The sequence below is a fragment of the Charadrius vociferus genome, unplaced genomic scaffold, assembly GCF_000708025.1.
Source record: "Charadrius vociferus isolate BGI_N301 unplaced genomic scaffold, ASM70802v2 scaffold187, whole genome shotgun sequence".
Taxonomy (NCBI): Eukaryota; Metazoa; Chordata; class Aves; order Charadriiformes; family Charadriidae; genus Charadrius; species Charadrius vociferus.
The window spans coordinates 545,186-557,246 of NW_009649180.1; the positions used below are offsets into that span (position 1 = coordinate 545,186).

General features: G+C 34.7%; 1 protein-coding gene across 18 annotated transcripts in view; it reads left to right on the forward strand.

The window, feature by feature from the left end:
- KCNMA1 (potassium large conductance calcium-activated channel, subfamily M, alpha member 1) overlaps window positions 1-12,061 on the forward strand; it is a 502,219-nt gene that overhangs the window by 384,593 nt on the left and 105,565 nt on the right. For 11 of the 18 annotated variants that reach the window (XM_009888635.1, XM_009888642.1, XM_009888633.1 and 8 more), the window contains exon 17: window positions 8,880-8,966. In XM_009888635.1, the coding sequence (XP_009886937.1) occupies window positions 8,880-8,966 (87 nt within the window). Of the gene's footprint in view, window positions 1-187; window positions 200-8,879; window positions 8,967-12,061 lie in introns of all 18 variants that reach the window. The other 7 variants (XM_009888636.1, XM_009888640.1, XM_009888637.1 and 4 more) reach the window with 1 other exon arrangement.

Sequence of the window (12,061 nt, forward strand, 5' to 3'; positions counted from 1 at the left end):
TGCACCCTGTGTTTACTCCTCTTGTTAAATTTTCTCTTTGTCTATCCATATACTTGTTCTCATTCTCAGCAGAAAAACCTTTGAGCCTTGAAGACTTCTAAATAAAGGGTTTTTTTGCTTTTGCTTTGGTGTCAGTTGGTTTCTTATCAAAGTGTTTGATTTGCAATTTTTTTCTTGTCGTTTGCAGAAGCCGAAAGCGGTATGCCCTCTTCGTTACCTTTCCTTCCAACCTCAATCCTACCTCCACTCCTTCTAACTTCAGGACTAATTCCTTGCCAAGAACACAGGAAGATAACATCTTTGTCTATCTTTCTCTGTATATACACACACATATATACATATATATATATTCATCTGTCTATGTGTGTGTATATATATATATATTTGTGTGTATATTTATATATGAGCCCCCAATCTCAAAGAGGAGAGAGAATAGCATTTTGTCTCTCAATTGGTTCTTGTGACTCACGCACTAACTTCTTTGCAGGAAGTACAAAATAAAACAGTATAATTCTTTTAGGCCTTTTTTTTTTTTTTTCCCCTCTTGTGGAGTCATTGGTGTTTCAGATTGTTGCATCGGAAAAGCAGACTTTATTGTTAACATCTCCCCTCCTCTTTTTTCATTTGTACTGTATCGTGACGATGTATATTTCGTCTTTACCAGCCCTTGCACTGCCATATTGTCTCCATATTCACACTTTCATTGATGTCCTTCTTTCCCCAGAGTCTTCCTTCAAAACGCGTCTTACAATACCAGTAGTTCATGTTCTCTTGTAGTCTCACCTTCCATTAACAACAACCAAATATGTGATTCTTTGCATTGCTGGTCCTGTTTTGAGCCCAGTTATTCATAATACAGTACTCATTAAAACTATTGTACTGTTCCAGTGAAAGTGCCATGGATAGTTTGTACTATGTGTCACATTCATTTTAATGACATTTATTAAGCTCACTTATGAAAACGTTACTGAATGTATTTGTTTCTGTTTGGTTTTCTTTGGGATGGCATGTTTTGCATTTTCTTTTGGTATACCATGCTGTGAGCCCCTCTCTAGTCTACATTCTATCTTGCTGCTGTTGGTTTGGATGAAGTAAATAAGGCATGCTCTTCCATATCCTCTCCTCATCTCTCTTCCCCATCCCAGCTTTGTTTTTCTCATTGCTTGTAGTAGTCTATCTGACTGTCAGTGGTGCTCTTTGGAGACCTATTCTCATTGTCCAGACATTTCAACTTTCTTCTTCATCATACTCTCCAGACTTTACTTTCCATGTCTGTTCTGTTGTGTGTGTTGTATGTGTTATATTTATTTAATTTTTAGTCTTATTCTCCTGTGGTTTCTGAGTAGATGTGTGAAAAGAGAGGTGGCTTCCTGTCAGTTTGGCATTATTGATATGATCCAACTGCAGAGAAGTTACTGCAACACTTAGCATCTTCAAGGATCTGCAGTTGTTGCACCTCTACTTCGCTTCTTGCTTTTAAGTATATATTATCTTGTGGTGAAGGCATGTTAACGCTGGCATGATAAGCAATATGAAGAGGTGTTGTACCAAGTGAAGTTGCTTGCTCCCAGAATAAAGTATATTGTGCTGTTTCATTGTACTGTTAATCAATCACTTCTGGAAACAGAAGGAATAATTTAATTGTTTCAAAGTGTATTGAATTCACCAGCACTGTTGAATTAGTTTGGACTATGCCCCAATAAAATGCCCATCCTGTAGACCATAACTTAGTATCTGCTATTGTAAAGATCTTAACTCCTGGGAGCAACCTTTTATACGCTTGTAGTAATTAAGCTTTAATATACGGTAGCATGTAATGTGCACTGTGTCTTTTGCCTTGTATTCTTTTTAGTGTCTTACTGGATTTTTCTGTGTAGAGCAATATGGATCTGAATTAACGTCAATGATAGAGCCCAGAAGAAAGAAGTGATACTTATGAGTTATAATCAGTGTGAAGCTGGTATGCACACAACTCCCACTGTGGGATTTGTGCACCTACCCTCACACTCCACTTCAAAACATACCCTGAAACAAAAAATATTGTCTCAAACTAATTTTGTAATTCTAACTCTATAGTTGTATGAATGACATGGCACATTTTAAAAGGCCATTATGCTAATAGTGGTGCATTTCATCTGGGCATGACATAAAACAATCAAGAATAATAGTTGGTTTTATTTAAAAATTGGTAGCTATAGTCAGTAATACCGCATAGTTGTGTTTTAGATAATGTATTAATAGTACTTAAAAAATATTATATCTTCCTGACTACTAGATGATATTGCTGCTGTTTCAGTCATGTGGGGAATGGTACAGTACATCTACCACAAGGTTTAAAACAGAGTTGTTACAGCTCTTGTCATTTGTTTAGTCAAAATTTTGCCATTTGTGTTTCATTTAATTCAACAATTGATCTTTTCATTTTTTAGACAAGGGTGATGGCAGTTACAAGGGTAGTCACGAATCTGAAAAAAAAAAAAAAAGTGTTACTGAATCAGACAAGTTTCCTTGATGCAGGGATGAACTGTTCAATTGGTCACTGATAATGAGATTCATCTAACCTAACTTTACCAATCTAAACGTTAGCTGTCTAATCTCCTTTTAGTTACCCAGATTTAGTCCATGATTGCAAAGGCAGAGAGAGAAAGTTCTTCAAAGGAGCTTCCATTCTAACACAGATGAGATGAATTTCACCTTTAGTGCTGTCTAAAATGTAACCTCGAAATAAAACCAAACAAGAATAGTATATAACTGAGGCTGTTGGCAAGGAAAATTCTTAAAAGAACTCTTCCAGTGTACCTCTCTACTGATTGACCTTATCTACATCTTCCAGTTTTTAGTCTTCGTATAGTGCTGCTAAAATGTTGTTACCCTTGCCTATATTCTGTGCAGTAGTTGCTGGGCACCTCCACGTGTCTTTGTCAGCTCAGTTTTAAGACTGCACCTCTTCCATCTTAATAAGATCTCTAATTTTTTCTCGGAGAAGACTGACAGCTATACAAATCTAAGAGTCATCTACAGTATAAATGCTGTGTCCAGATTGAGAATTCAAAGTTATGTCCATTTACAACTTCTGCAGTAATGGAAGCTTATTCAGTTTCAAGCTGTGCAAAGCAAATTGTGGAGCCATGACACTTGGCGAGTGCTCTACCAGTAAATACATACAGTGTAACAATGGTTCAGAATCTAAAGCTGATTGGTTGTTTTTTCCATGTAGTTCACATAGAAGGTAGCTGAGTATTATAGAAAGCTACAGGAAATGGTTTTTGTCTTTTATTGAAATTTTTGTATACTGAAAATTTATTATAAATAATGTTATATATATTATAATAACATGAAGACATATCAGCCATCAAACTTTCTAATGCTGTTTCAGCCCAAGAAACATAATTTGAGTCCAACATGGATGATATTTGAAAGCAGGAGACAAATAAAAATCACCCAACAGCAGAAATGAGTGGAAAAAAAATAATAGAGGGAATAAGTCCTGCCCCAAAATGTCAGTTCACAAATTGTCCTACAGTTCAAACCTCCAACTTCAGTTTCTCCATCAAAAACCTTTTTCAGCAAAACATGGAAGACCTGCAATTAGTAATCAAAACCTTAGCTCACTTTTAATTCTTTAAGGGAAGACATAGTATGGTATTCTTTATCTAGGTCACAATAATTGTTGTATTGTGCAGCCAATCATCTATGTGCTACCAAAAAGGTATTGAGCAATACTCATGTTCTGGGGTAGTTTCAGGTTAAGAAGAATGAGCAGATATTTATATGTACCTGTATTGTACTGAAGGTAGCACGTATACTTAAAACATCAGAAAGACATAATCCAACAAGTAAGTAAATTGGTCAAAATTAACACACTGTCATGAGTTACTGACAGATAGCTATTCTCCTCTGACATATGAAAAAGTCATCACGCACTATCTTAACTTTTCATTGAACAATCTATGTAAGGAGATATATAAGGATTCGTCTAGAATTTTTCTGACCACATTTGAATTTTTCATTTCTTTTAAACTGTGCATCTCAAATGTGCACTAATTCCCATTTATGCTTCTCCTGCTTATATTTCAGTCAGCCTGGTAACTCAGATTGATACTGTGTATCAATACTATTGCTCCCGATTCTTTCCTGAACTTCGTGTTCAATGTCAGGTTGGATGGGGCTTTGAACAATCTGTTCTAGTAAAAAATATCCCTTACCGTGACTGGGAGGTTGGAACTAGATGATCTTTAAAGGTCCATTCCAACCCAAACCATTCCATGATTCATTCTATGATTACTGAATTCAAGGGTGGTTTCTACATTTTCAATAGGTGACATTTTTGTTGCTCTTAGATGCGTGATCTTGCATCTAGTCACCAAGTGAATCTTGTTTAGCAAATCGACTAACTTTTGCTAGACATCACATAAGTGTAAAGCAAAGGTTTCCAAACTTCATATTCTGTTCCACAAGTGGCTTACCAATTGTTGTATTATCATAGGGTAATGGAACTGGCTTCTCCTGCATTCTTGCTGGTGAAGTACATTAATTTCCCATTAAACACATTAAATCAGATTTAATTTACACATATTCAATTTACATGGCTGTACTTGCCAGGTGTTCTAAATGTTCATGGGTGGAGGAGCAAGCAAGTAAAAAGATAGTCTTTGGTTTTGCAGCGACATGTGACCCCTGTCCTGAAAAGCTTTGTCCTGAGGAATGTGTTTCTGGAACTGGAATTGTTAAGGAAATTATGACTTAAAGTTTTTTGAGCTTGCTATTACTTGATAGTTTCTGAGGTAACCTTAACTAGAAATGTTACAAAATTATAGAAAATTGACCAAGATCTTAGAAGCTTTTAAAGTATATGGCATTCCTTGCTTGATTTCATGAGCTGGTTTAGGAGCTAAAAAATAAAATTATATTTTATGATAAAAACATATATTTGGAAAAATCGGGGATGTAATTTTCAACAACATTTTTTCCAATGCATGGCACAGAATGCAGATTATCTATATATATTGCTATTAAATGTAATGAGTTTCTGTCCTTTTGTCCCTTTTCCTACATCTTCCTATACCTGCAAAACTCCCCAGCCTTGAAGATACATAAAAATGAGACATTAGTTGAAGCTCTGTTAAAACTCCAATTTACTTTGCCATGTATTTATCTTCTGAACTGTGGGGATATATATATGCATATTTTCATGAGCTGCTTAAGCATACAAATGCATCTCTAAATAACCGATCGATGCATTCTTCTTGGTATGCTCATAAGCCTGTTTTATTTTTTCTCTGTCCTCTGTTTTCCCTGCATTCTGTTAATTCAAAACATTTCCCTTGCTGTACATATTAGAGTGAGTGCTTATCAAAGCATAACTTTAGCTAATGACACTACAAGTCTCATAAGAAATAAATCAATTGCTGCTTTAATAAGCAGCTTATTTAATAAATCCATATAGACCCAGTAGAAATTGCTTGTGATTTTGCTTTGGTTAAATATCAGTGTGTATATAAACCCAAAGCTTTATGAGCCTTTGCTGTAACTCTTTGCCAGTAGCAGTGATGGGGCAAATTATTTTTTATTCCCAACAGAAGATTTTGCTGCTGGGGTCATACTGCATTAACTGCGATCACATCTATATTTTGTGGCTATAAATACGTTGTATTAGTGAAAATAAGTATATGTGAATAAGGTATAATATCAGACAAAAATAAAGTCTATACATTGACCCATCTGAATTGATTTAATGTGTCTCAGAAAACCTTGAGATACAAAATCATACACACAATACATTACATCCTAAATGAAGCCGGTTACTTCTGATTTAAGATTATGTTCACTACACCTTAAAAGCACTGCTTCATTTGCTTATTACTTTGTCAAATTGTAAGTTCTATCAGGGGGAATGAACATTTACGTATTTAGTGGTTAGCTCAGCTTGTGGAGTTCAGGTTGTTGAGCTTTTGTTAGGATTTTTTACTAGTTGGGTATGGTTCATTCATCTCCAAGTATGGGATGGGGGAGGGTGGGGGAAGGTGGGTCTATGTCAAGGAATGTGTTCATCTGTTTTCACTGAAAAACTGTAATACTGCCATGGTTAAGGGCAAAGAACAAAATAAGGGCAAAGAAAGTGTTATTCTGACAGAGTAGTACCCATTTGTACCTGAGAAAAATAGCCAACCCTAAGCATAGTACAAGTCTCCACATATTTTAGAAGGAACAGTATAGTGGAAATAAATGAGACCAGCATCTGTAGAAGATTTTTAACAGCGAAATTCTCAGCATAATGGCAGATTAAGGATTAGCAGACAGGGAAGAGGAAAGGTGGAGACTGAAACACAGATGCAGTTAAGGAGATGTTAGAGAGTTTTGGCAGAAAGATTCTCTCCTGGTTCTTAAGAAGTGACTTATCTAGGCTCACAGGTTTAAGATTCTCAACTTTTTTTCTGTGAGTGTACTGGTGGAATGGATGTCTCATCTCCCTTAGTGGTGGCCTGCTAAAGTATCTCTGTAACAGGTACTAAGTGCTTTGTTGCCTCCAGTGACAAAAGGTTGTGCAGGGAATCTAAATTTTGCAATCTGTTTGTGGCTTGAGTGACTGGTTTCATGTGAAGAAATTCTTGTGGGGTTGTTTGGGGTTTTTTGCTTATCAGTTTTATTCCATTTTAAAACTCCATTAGGTAAATGTTTTGGTTGCAAGCACAACCATTAAGCCCAATACACTAACAAAAGAAATACCACGTGAAGTTTAGCTGTGCAACTTCATCCCATTTATCTGCGTGCATAATGTAGGTGTTATTTACACCATCACATTTCATTTTTTGCAATACTACTGAAGTGTGCTGTGGGGATGAACCTGCTTTCTGTGGTGATGACGTCCATTTTCTGTAGTTCTCCTCTTCTTTTTGTTGCAAAGCTTGAAACTGTGAATGAAGGAAAAGGAGGGATATCTGGGTAAATGTTTTCTTTGAGATTTAATTTCTGTTCCAGCCTCTACCACAGATTATCTGTGTGAGAGTGAACTAATAATTTAAACCAAACCTTTTACAGATGACTTCTGATTAAGCGTTTGTTACTTTGGGAACCAGAGGCTGAGCTTTTGAAAATGCTGAGCATTCTTACAGCAAAAGTCCCTAGAAGGTGTATGTGGAGCTATGCAATGCTAAATACTTACAAAAAATGGCCTGTAGGCATCCCAAATTAATAGCTACTATATCTCATAGTGACTTAATGTCTCATCTGTAAAATGGGATAATACTATATCTTCATTCTTCTTGGAAAATAAATTGTGTATTTGTGAATCTTTTGCATGCTATAGTGATGAACACTGCAGAAAAACACATAAGAAAAATATAATGCTGATTTTTAAAGAAAGATAAACTACACGAATCCATGTCTGGAGTAATGGCAGTAAAACACCACTGAATGAAGTTACAGATTGTGAGGAAAAAAAAAATACTTCGTGGCTATTAAATTAAGAATTGTATCATTATGTCTACATAACGGGGACTGAATTATGGCTGCATGACCAACCTTTTAATTCTTAACTCATGAGCACTTTATTTTGCCGCCTGCATATTTTTTCCATAGGGCCTTGTGGGCATGTGTAATCACACAAAACAATGCGCTCATTATAAGGCTTTCAGGTATATCTTTTGTCACACTATTACTAATGTATAGATAATAAATGACATCTTGAATAAGAGATTTGCTGCGACTCATTTTCCCTCCTAACAATAACATGCAAGACTTCTGGCCCTCAAATTTTAGTAATGTATGTCTGTTCCGAAATGTGCTTCATTTATTTTTCTATATATACTTCCCCAAAATCATTTTTTTGCTAGATCCGCAAGTCTTTAAACTGCTGGTAGTCTTTATTTACTGTAAATTGCCTATGTGTGCTATTACTATGTTTTGACTTACAAGCGCTGAGCTTTAATGAAAGACAAAAAAGAGACACCTTTTGACAGGCTTAAGTTTTAGCAAGTCAGAAGCTTAGTTTTATTACACATTAATACAACTTACTGGAGAATATATTTAAATCTGTATCTGTCTTTATATTCATATTTAGCTTGGTACTTTGCAAATTGCCTTACCTCAAATCTAGTGTTAAATTATTGTGAAAATAAAACCCATATTTTTTAGAGAGACAACGGAGTATCTCAGTTCTGGATGGTAGTTAATAATTTCCTTCATCAAATTAAGTTGAGGCTATTCTGTCAGTGTGGTTGGCTTATTTTTGTTCTTCCATGGCTGCATAGCAGTGTTTTAAAAATATTCTATTCATTTTATGTTTTTTTCAGCTATCGTGACTGGTTGTCTTGTACCATTCCCCTTGAGTGTATGTGTGTATTTATTATTTTAAACAATAACATTGTATGTTCAGATAGGGGTCCCATTAACATTCTGTTTCAGTAGAAATTGGCAAAAATTTACATCAAAGGATTTAGCTTCATAAATGATATTTTGTATTGTTATCAAATAGTGGTTGCTGGTTCTTCCCTTTTCACCATATTGTGAATTTTTCACCGTTTGCATGACAGATCAAGAAAGCTGAAATGCTCAGCTTCACACATCATGTTTCCGAGAGGCTTTGTTATTTTATGTAGTCTGTTTTTAATGCAAAAACATAAGAAAACAGATGTAAACGCATAAATGATGTGATTATAGGCGGAGGCATGTGACTGTCTCAAACTTAAGTTTTTGTAAAAAGTATGTGAAACTGTTACTTGATTGGAAATTTCAAGGAAGAATGGCTTAAAATTTCCTTGCAGCCTTTCCTAACTAGTGGGTCCCCTATAACAGAACCAAATAAAGCTGTTTTGGAATATTCAGTTAAAAGTAATTTAAATTTATGCTTTTGTTGTTTTTGTTCTTGTTTCACTGAGCAGTATATTAATCAATCCTGGAAACCATGTCAAGATTCAAGAAGGTACTTTAGGATTCTTCATTGCAAGTGATGCCAAAGAAGTAAAAAGGTAATTCATATTTTTTTATCTTTCAATTTGAACATACAGTATTTCTGTTTTTTCTTTACATGTAAACACCTCACCTAATTTTTGTTATTATCTGTTTAAAGATTCTCAGGGAGAATCGAGCTGGTACTTTAGTGAACCAACCATGTGTGCATGCCATTTACTTAACTACGGTCCTAAATATCATGGAAATTAAATAATTTTACAGCAGATGTGAAAAGAAATGAAGAAGCGTTTTTTTTTTTTTCTGAGTCCTACTGGAAAATGAAAAATATTTTGATCTTATTTCCCTATAATTAATTTGTCTCAGCAGAATTACTTTGAGAGAGGACAGGGTTTAGAGTTTTGTCTGAGTTTCAGGCTTAGAGTAGTTCTTATTTACATAGATTCCAGCAAATATTTGATTTGAGCAAGTTACTGTATTCATTCAGTAATTGCATTAGCAGAATAATATTTATGTTCTTGTCATTTTTCTTTACTGGAACTACCTACTCTATGGCCCCCATAATAATCAATCAAACTACAACAGTGCAGTATATCCCAACCATTGCAGACAACTCACTGGTTTGTTGTACTTGGCTGTATTAGATTTGGGTTGAATGAAAAGAGGTTTTATAGTATTATGTTTAGAACCAAACATGTACTCCTGTTTTTTAGGAGAATAATATGCTTGGAAGGAATAAAAAAGCAATGTGACAAAATAATTTCTATAAGAAAATAACTACTCAATATCTGTAAGATTTAAAAAAACCTAAAAAATGAGAATTTGCAGCTGAGTGCTCCCTCATAATTTGTATTTTTGTTGTAAGTCATGCTATTGAGAATCTGATTTTTACTCGATGTTCTCCTTGAGTTAGATATTTTAACTAAATCCTATACTTAGAATGATAAAATACTCAAATTATGAACTTTACTAAGTCCTAAACTTTTTATGATTAAATTAGAGTGAAAATAATAATTAAGCAATGCATGTTTGCCACAAATATTTAAAGAAAGTCAAAACATCAAAGCAGTGAAATCACTGAGAACTTGAATTTTATTTTTGTCAAAAGAGCTAAGATGGTTTTTGGCTAGGTGAAGCATACAGAACAGCAGAGCAGTGCTCCTGTCCTCTCGTATTTCTAGCACTATCTCTGGAGTATTTGCATCCAGCACTGCCTCAGGTATGCTGCCTTTCAGTGTTTAGTTCTTTTCCTCTCTGGTGCTTTTCTCCATTTGAATATACAGAACTGTCTTTGCATTCCTGTATTGAGATACTAGCTTTTTTTTCATTTATAAGACATTTCACATTCTCCTATGAAATTATTTCAGACTGTAAGTAAAAATTACCTGGCATAGCATTTTTAACAAGGAGAACTTGACTGTTACTAATGTATTTAGAGAAAATTTACACATCATTCATCTAGCACATTTATAGCAAGCTGAAGCAAAATTCCCAATTCTGCCTTGCTTTTTGCAGAAGGCTTTGTTTAGGAACCTGCTGCCTCCCTTACCAGATTTCTTAGCTGTTCTGTGCAGAGCAAATGATTGTCAGATGTGTTTCAACTAACAAAATCAATTATGTAAAGTGTTGATTTCACCCTTTTGAGCTATGAATCAGAGTCAGAAAAATGTTCTAAAATTGAGATTTTTTTGGAGGGGGGGGAAAGGATTTTTTAAATAAAGCAAAATTAAACATGTTATATACTTGAAATTAAAATTAAATTATTTTGGTTTTGTGTTACATGCTAATGGAGAAATTTTAGCTCCTTTGAGCTAAATCTATTCAGATTTATCAAATATTCCGTAATGAAGTATAACATGCAATGTTGTTACGCTTCTTGCTAGAATTACTTTTGCATTTTTAGAACAAAACTTTTAAATTAGAAACAATTATACCTAGGTAATTAACTTCATGTAAAACGTTGAGTATTTAAATATAATACAAAATATGAATTGCATCTTTATTATTCCTTACCCATTTACATGTTAGTGCTAAAATCAGAAATCAAAATCCAATTAATTCAACCCAATTATACAGAAGGATAATTTTATTACAACAATGACCTCAGGTGTTGGCTCTTGACTTTCCACATAGGATTGAAGGTACTCTTTAGGATATTTGTATTGCAGTGGTCTTCAGAAACATGGTCTCTAGAAATGACCAATTGATGTCACAAAGTTTTGTGAGGGAATGTTTGTGATAGTTGATTCTTGTTCAATACAGCTGGGTTGGGGAGAAACTGTAAAAATTGGAGGCAGCTTTGTCCTTGTGTCTTGATATCCACTCAGTTTGCAAAATATTTTATCCTCATTTCCTTGGAGGCAGTTTGTTTTCTTTTCATTGGAAGGTGAATATTTTGGAGACCATAAACCTTCTGCAGCAAAGTATGCTGCAGAGAAGGCTTTTTCATTTTACATTTTGCTTCTTGGAAATAGTAAGACAATTTCACAGTCTGAAAGAGTAATCTTCCTGGAAGTTTCCTGGAGAAATTGTCTGTTACGTTTAGGACTTCTATCTTCCATCAGTACCTATCTTGATTTTAGAAATGTTAATAATATTCAGTAAAGTCTTACTGCAAATTTAAATTTGTATTCTCTGGTCCATATCTCATCTGCTAGACCTGCTTCCTCTCTCCTGATGGCCCACTTTACCTGGGCCTTTATTCAGAGGTGTAAAATAACTTAGATAAATTTGTAACTATTTGAATTCAGTATCTAGTTCATATTTCTGAACGTTTCCTTTAATACAATTCCACCTGTGGTGGACACTCTCTAATTAATCTAAACAGAATTAGTAGCGATCATCCTAGCTTAACTACCAAAGGCTGTGTTTATTCAGAGGCTCTGTATTAATATTGTTTATTTTTCTTTTTATATTTTGGACTGTAGATTGTTCTGTTCCAGCATCCCTCCATACTGTTGTAGCAATCCAACCATCCTAAATCTGTGAGCAGTACTGTCAGCAAAATCCATGTGTGGTTGCAAAGTGGCACCTTTGGTTCTTACTGGCAATTTGTGTTGAGAAGTATGCAATGAGAGAGGGTTGGGAAGATAAGCATGGAGCTGACATATCCCGAATATGGAATATATCCTGAATATTCCTTGTACAGGGAAAA